General features: G+C 32.2%; 1 protein-coding gene across 1 annotated transcript; it reads right to left on the bottom strand.

Moving 5' to 3' along the window:
* Positions 1–2,290, bottom strand: NCED5 (nine-cis-epoxycarotenoid dioxygenase 5). The gene has a single exon (XM_012216727.4). The coding sequence runs from the start codon at positions 2,140–2,142 to the stop codon at positions 346–348; it is 1,797 nt and encodes a 598-aa protein (XP_012072117.1). The 5' UTR covers positions 2,143–2,290; the 3' UTR covers positions 1–345.
* Positions 2,291–8,355: the final 6,065 nt, after the last annotated feature.

The following is an 8,355-nucleotide window of genomic DNA, read 5'->3' as shown; positions in this document are numbered from 1 at the left end:
AGAGAGAAACTGTAAAAATTTTATTATCTACAGCCAGCAGTATTTAATTAAACATATATGTATATAAAAAAAAGGACTCATCACAACAGAAACCAGCTGAGCTCGAGTTCTAACTACTGTCCAAAAGCTACAAGCTGGTTCTTTAAAGAGCTATTATAAATAACTCTAAAAACAAAACCTAACAAAAACAAAAGGTTGTTAGGGTTTTCAATATCCAGGAGATTCCGGGGACATAAAGCCATCATCCCTCAGGTAAAAATCTCCTACTTGGGTAATTTTCACACATATAAAAAAATTACTAACAGTAATAAAACCTCCTTTGCAGCAGCAAATAACAAACCAAAACTATGCTTGGTTAACCAAGTCGCTGGAGTTTATATATGTCCCATGAAACCCATATGGCACTCTTGATGGCAGTTTGATTGAAGCTTCTAACTGTAAATTAATGGCATTTACTATTTGAAGCTCTGATTTGCATTTCTTCTCATCATGAACAAAAGCCAGAATGTACCCATCATCTTCATTTTCGCTATTTGGGTCTCTTGGCAAAAAAAATGGCTCACCACCATATTTTTTATCGCCGTAAATATGTTTTTTTACCTCACCAGTAAAAAGATCCACTTTCGCGAAACCGGAAACTTTAGGCCATGGCTCAGCAATGGCTAAATAAGCGTATTGACTCTTTCTTCCTAAGCGGTTCCGGTTAACCATTCCGGCCTCTAAATTTACTTGGTTTGATTCTTGAATTATAGGGCGGCGCGTGGACTTACCCGTCTTTAAATTCAGTCTGATTTCCGACAATACGCTTTTTAAACTTTCATCACATTCGTTGAAAATTGAGTCCGGTGGAGTCATGCAAGATCCGATCACCACAATTTCATCGGATTCCGGCTCTTCCCATGCATTCCACAAATGGAAGCAAAACGTCTCCGGCGATTCAACCCAAATAATATTGTCAGCATCAGTAGCATTTTTTGCAAGAATTCCAAACCGAGATTTCTTGTCTTTGTCGTAAACTACGGGAGAGCCACCTCTTATCATTTCTTGAAGCTTGAAAACGACTTGCTGATCGGGGATCACCACGAAATTTTCCGTGATAGCGAAATCATGCATCATTGTTGGCACTGAAAGAGGAATATTAACGTCCGGTGATTTTTTGCCGTCAGGAGAAAATTTGAAATATTTCAGATACGGCTTCTGAACGACGTCGTAGCTAAGAGCAAATAACTCTTTTGAAACTGGATCAATTTTGGGATGAGCAATCATTGCATTTTTTAATTGGCCATTAAAATCGTGTCGCCCAACAGTTTCAAGATCGCCACTGTTAGTGATACGTACTTGATAAGGAACGTCATCTTCTGACATGGCAAGAAGCCTGGCATTGAAGTAGACAAGACCGGCGTTGGCTACTCCAGTGCCTTTTGTATGATCAACGAGCCCACATAATCCTCTTGCGTAAAAAAGGAGCAATCTTGCAATACCAGAATGGCCATGTAACTCACCAATTGCTTTAGGAAACACTGGCCTGCCCAATTCTCTCTCTTGTTTCAATCTCTCTGTTTCAGTAAAACGACAAGCGTAGCTTGCATTGCCGTTTTTGATACTGACAGCATGAACCATGCCGTCTCCGTCAAACAAGTGATGGCCGGCGATTGGCTCAAAAAGTGGATTAGCACCGTTTCGAACATAAACACCATTTATACAATCAGGGATAGTTCCGGCCACCGGAAGAGACTGCCGGACGGGCTGTTCAGGTACCGGAGCGTAATTTCCGGAGATTTGGACACGAGGATCAGCAGTTTTAGGGAGCTGATGTTGGCGTTCCTTAGATACCAACGCGCCTTCCGCCACATCTAAAGCTATGGCAGCTGCTTTTTGAAGAAGGTTCCAGTGCGGTGGTTGACGGTGGTGGGTTTTGCGTTTCACGGTGATAAAAGAGTCATCTTTAGGAATTACATGTTCCGGGAGATGAAGAACAGAAGGAGAGTTTAAAGCGCAGTGAATTTTGTTCGTTTTACTACTTTTGGGCTTACTCTTAGTAAAAGAAATAGAGCCCAAATCAACAAGTGAATAAGAGGGAGAGGAGGGAAAAGGGTGAGAAAGTTGGGTTTTAGCCCAAATAGTTGAATTACAAGCAGCCATGGAGTAGTAGTTTAAAAGGGGTTCTTTCGTTTTTTCTCTTTAGATTGAGAGGAAGAGAAGAGAAAAGAAGAGTCCCTGTTGAACCTTTGGTGAAGTTTAGTTGAAAGAAAGAAAGTGAGAGGGAGAAGTGTTTTTGGAGAGAAAGGGAAAGAAAATGGGTATAAATAAGAGTTGGGGAAGGGAAGTCCAAGAATGGTCGTGGAGGTCCACCTCAGACATGTAAGGGAAGACCACGTGGTGTATTTTTAGAAAGGCACTTGGGGATTGACGTTGCATTATATTACAAAAAAACGTTCAAAAAAATTTTTATTTTTTTTTAAAAGAAAGAAAAAAAAAGAAAAATGGTAATGACACGGTCACACGAACCCTACGTTAAAAAAGAAATAAAAGACAGTGGAAATTGCTTATGACACAAACCATAGCTTAGAGTGAAAAAAAGAATGTACGGTTGGGGAAGATAATTGGAGGTGAGAGTGAGATGGGTTCTTCATCTTCTAGTGTTCTAGTGTTGCTAAATATTTATTATATATTGGGACCAATAATAGTTGTATAGTCCATAGAATGGAAATTCTACATTTCTACTATTCTCAATCAACATCTATGAGTGTCCCCATTTCTAAAACCCAGTTTAATTTATTTTTATTAATTAATATTAATATTAATGTACTCTCATTTTTGTTTTCTGTTGGTTAATTAACCACCTTATTATTCATATGATTGTAACTACCATATTTTTGTCTCTAACGACAAATACCACTTTCAAAGCCACTTCACAATTTTTGGGACAAAATCGAAAATTAAATTTTTATTTTTTTTGGTTTTTGCTGAATAATTTTGTTGTTCCAGGCTATTATTCTTAATGCTGGGGATTCCATTAAAGATGATTAAATTGTTATCTTCTTAATGTTTCTTTACTGAGATGCTCTTATATTTTATGGATTTATTTTTAATAGAACCATAATGGTTCAATTTCAAGGACTTATTCTAGTATTAGGATTTCAAAAGATCAAAAGATTAAAAAAAACTAAACTAATTAATTATAAAATTATTGAATATAGGAATTATTTTGTTAATTCAGTCAGTATTAATACAAGGATATACCATCTTATTGAAGACTTTGTTTGGAAAGGAAAAAAAAAAAAAAAGATATTGAGGAAAGAAAATACTAAATCCTATTTTATATTAAACAATACAATTTTCTTAATTAATTTATTAGTATTTTTTTTTCTCTAATTTACAAGGATTCTAATTTTATGAGCTTGAAGGAGAATGAGAGAAGATCCTTCTTATTGATATTTTTCTTAGATATTTTTTTCTATACAAAAAAAAAAAAAAAAAAAATCCTCCTTTCCAAATAAAACATAACATTAATTTATTATTCCAAAGTTATAAATACATATTTTGAATCAATCGAGTAATAGTTTACGTAATTACTTTAATTGTTGAAATTTTAAGCCAAAAAATATAATTCGTGTAAGATTTTGACATGAAAATTAAAAAAATTAATTCTTCTAATAGTATTCTCCTAAGTAACTAAACCAATACTTTCTCACATCATTACTCTTATCATATATAGTTATTATATTTAATACAAATAATGTTAAAATTTGAAAAAATCATTTATTACTCCTCAAAATATTCAAAACGTATTATATTTATAAACAAAACAAACACTCTAAATAAGAGCGGAGCTACATGTAATTGAAGAATAAACGATATTTTTTCACTTGGCTTGAACTTTGAACAAATAAAAAACTTTACGTTATGTTAAAAAATTTGCTCCCTTCAATTATGTGTCGAGGAATTTGCCACTCTTCTATTTAATTTCTAGCTTGGCTTTTATTAATTTACAAGAAGTATTAAAAGAAAAATTAATTAGTTATACCATTTTTATCAAATAACAATAAATATCGGGCACCCATTTGTTGGACCATCAATATCTAGTGCACTTATCACTTATCCAAATCATAATAAATACTATCACGAATATTTCTGGCGACATCATATGAAAATCACACTCCTATTTATACTCTAGTAGAAGAAAAAATTAGTATTTATACAAAATACATACACACGTGGCAGCTTATAGAGGTCAGGTCCCCACCATTGCGGGATGTATAAATGGTAGAAGAAAAGAAACGGATTGGATTGGGCAATTGAACAGTATAGGGTCGAAAAATGAAAAGAAAGAAAGAAAGAAGACAGCCAGAATGGCCATAATGGGAGGATGGTAATGGTGCACCAGTTTTGGATTTTAGTAAAGTCTATATGTTAGGGCATCTGGCTGCTGCGGTCCTATATAAACTACCCTATCGAAGGACACTGTCGAGGGCCATCGGAAAAGGAAGCCTGAAAAAGATAGCTAATTAATCTACCCATAACCCCTTTCTCTTCAACCTTCTTTCGAGTCCCCTCCCCAATGCTAAAAAAGAAAAAACACAGTTTATTTATTAATATCTCAATTTAATTAAACTTATTTTAAGAACCGCTTTTGTAAATATCTTACTCCTCACTTGGCAGGCAAAACGGAAGTTAGGTATCAAAAATTATAAACAACAATGGCATTATCTGTTAACATTGTCATTTTTTGATAGCAAATCTCCAATATTCTGATTTTATTTTAATTTTTATATACATACCTTTCTTTCTGGAGTTGAAATTAATAAGATGGGGAGCTATCAGAATCCATCCAATCAACGACTTACAGACACCTTCTGCTTTTGTGTTTTATATTACTAATTATAATATTTATTAGTAATGTATAGAGAAAAAGAATGGTGTCCCTAATGTCATGGATGACTCTAAAACAAACAGCAAGTGTGAATTATATGTTAATTATGATTATTAATTATTTAATTGGAACAGAGGTGCTCTTTTTGACGTACGCTTAGAATAGATATCCACATGTCAATTATTAATTACTTGGAGAAATTAATAAAAATTAATTATATGATTTGTGGTGTTGTTTCTTCGGCGCCGATGGATAATGTGATCACATGGAACCCAACTTATTCTCTAGTGCACATCTTCTTTTGCTTAATGCAGTTTTTTTTTTTTTTACACAATAATTTTTTATGTTTATTTATTTTTGTAATCTTGTCTGTGCTTTTAACAATCATTTATTTATAAATCCTGATGATAAACTTGTTGGATCCGAACTTCTTCATTTTGTTTTTTATATCAAACCCTTTTTTTTTTTCCTTTTAGCATGTAGCCTGTGGCAAATTGATATAAATTGATATAAAATCGATTAAGTGTCGTTCATTATTTAGATATATATGCATATTGTAAGAAATAGAAGAGAGTTCTGGTTTATTTCTTAATATATTATTTATTTTGATTAATTTAGTATTTTTTATTTTAACTAAGCTTCTAATTAATTAATGAAGTGGTATTAAATTCTCTATATATTTTCTAACCCCACAATTCTTCTATTAATTTAGCATTCCATAAATAAATGAATTGGAAATTGGTCACTTATCTATTATTGGCACCAAATATATTAAGATGGCAGTATGGCCTTTTCTCCATTTACGTCAACCTTTTCACCATAATATGTCCTAAAAGTAGTTCCACTCCATGTTATTTCATGCAAGTTGCTAAGCTATCTTCCATTCTTCCTGCTCCTGCACAGTGTAATAGACGCATTATTCCCAACCAAATGCTCACATATCTCAACTTCAAGTCACTTCCTAAGGACTGGGGTCAATCTCTCAACCACCTTTATTTGTATCTTTCAGGCCACAATAATGTATAACACTGTCGTATTAAGTGCCATCCGTCCATTTTTACATTGCAAATAGAACTTGTCAGTCTCCAATTCGGTCAAAACGTTTCCAACTTCCATTATCTGTTTCCAAAAAGCTGTAAAAATCGACCCCTCCCTCTGCCCTCTTCTCCCTCTCTGTACATGTGCTCGCTTTCTTTCTTTCTCGATATAGCTAAAGAAATTACAACATCTGCAATCCCACTTGCACATGAGATAAATTTCATTGGCCAATTTGGCACTCTCACATGCTAATCGGATTGACTTGACAAAGACACTACAACCAGAGTGGGTTCATCATCTGGGGCCATACATGTAATCCTAATGTTAATTGAAGTGACACTTTCTTCCAATAATGGTTTCGTTGTATATATAATTACACCTTCAACAGAAATTAGGGTTTTCTCAGGGATGGTAATTAATTACCATAGGAATCTTGTAATTCTTGTTGTTAGTATTTTATTTTTTTTTAATTAATGGTTCGATTATGGTAACCACTACCCTTAATAATTAATGTCTTATTATATATACATGAGCTACAATAGTGGATCATTCCCATAATTAATGAAAGATAACTAGGATAAATACTTAATTATATGTTCATGACTGGTGATCCAAGGAGAAGATCACATGGTTAGCACTCAAAGATTATATATCAGACAACATATATAATAATGGCCATTGGCCAATGATCTTAATTAATCTGAGGATTCCTTATTATATGGAGTATTTATTTTAATTTAGTAATCATTACCTTATAAGAATCAAATAATTAAGTTTGTTTTATCTAATCTGATGAAGAATTATTCATGCTGATTACAAAAGTTAACTGAACATGCTCTTTCGATTTGAATAATTTCTTGTAAAGAGAAATTGGTTTTCATTACCAGTTTGCACATGTAAGGTTAGTTAAGGTTAATCATTTGCTATTAATTTCATCATTATTATAAAACGTTTGATATCTTTTTTTAATTAGCTTAGCAATACATATATTATGGGAGCATACGATTTCATCAGCATTTACACAAAAATTAGTAAAAGAATTTGTCATCGAAAGTACATATTTTATTTTTATTTTTTTTATTATGAATATTTTCATGTTCTATTTGAAAATGAAACTAGTTTTTCTTAATTTAGGACTATTTCTTCCACAATTTGATTTTCTACTAATTGAACAAAAAATTTATTAGAAGATGTCAACTCTGTTAATTATGGTGAAGTACGAAGATGGATAACGATCCTTCTTTCTTAAAAGAAATCTAAGCTTTTTCTCAAAGATGGACCGAAAGTTCTTGAGTTTAAAGCCTATATATGTGCTGTCTAATCAAGAATTTTAGCAGAAGAAGTCAGTCACTAACCTATCAAAGTACTGAAAAATGTCTAGCAAGTAAGCAAAAATGTATTAAGAATTCAGCAAAATCTAAATTTTAATTATTAATTTGGCTTCATGGCTTCATGCTCATATATATATATATATATATTAGCTACAATGAACTGTACTTTACTTTGATATATAGAAAAAAGAAAATGAGACAGCATAATTCTTAATTATATAATGCACAAGAAAACAAAAAATGAAAAAGATTGGGGAGGAAATATATAATTTCAAAATATTTGAAAAATTTTTTCAAATAACTCATTCTTCGTTGTTTACTTTTGATTTTAAAAATTAGATAAAAATTATAAAAATATTTACAATTTTTTTTTTTGAAAATAAAAAATATTTACAATTATAAAATTTTATATTTTAAAAACCATTGAATCAAAAGAAAAATGCATAAAAATGATAAACTGTGATTAATTATTGGTAACGGTGATAGTGACTAATAGTAATTAAATATTTTAAAAAATGTTTTTCTATTTTAGAAATTTAAAGTCATTTTCCTTAAAAATGACTTCCTTAAAATTGAAAAGCATTTTTCATTAACTGATCTTTTATAGCATCTTAAATATTGAAAAAATTTAAAAAACATAATTTTCAGGAAAAAAAAAAAAAAAGAGTAAAAAGAAAACAGAAGACCAAAAGAAACAGGTTGAGGGGTTAACTTCAGTGTCGTGCAAAGGAACAACAAATCCGTGTTGCAAGAACATTATGAAGAGCCCATGTGTGGCACGTGCAATGAAAAGGGCGTTTATATAAAGATATTTTATCATTTTCCACGTATACACGTGGGTGCACATGTGGACATACACTCACATGTGATGATCATACGTTAAGCATATTCTTCATCATTTTATTTAATTTTAGCAATTCAAAATTACTGAAAGATAATGAGCTTTATTGTTGGTCAAATCAGATTAAAATGATAATTTACTGTCACGACCCGATTCCATGGGCCGGACCGGCACTAGGGCCCAGGTAAGCTTAAGGCCCCCGAGGCCCGTAGTCAGCCTGAAACACTAGAATCCAATATCTCGGTATAAATTTCAACATTCAGCCCATATGA

The sequence above is a fragment of the Jatropha curcas genome, chromosome 11 (assembly GCF_041381405.1).
Source record: "Jatropha curcas cultivar XTBG-Jc1 chromosome 11, XTBG_Jcur_1.0, whole genome shotgun sequence".
Classification (NCBI taxonomy): Eukaryota; Viridiplantae; Streptophyta; class Magnoliopsida; order Malpighiales; family Euphorbiaceae; genus Jatropha; species Jatropha curcas.
Note: the sequence above shows the minus strand (reverse complement) of the source record. Positions and strands in the feature narration are given on the sequence as shown.

Coding starts and splice junctions, on each gene's coding strand:
- NCED5 (XM_012216727.4), bottom strand. CDS start 2,142: ATGGCTGCTTGTAATTCAACTATTTGGGCTAAAACCCAACTTTCTCAC.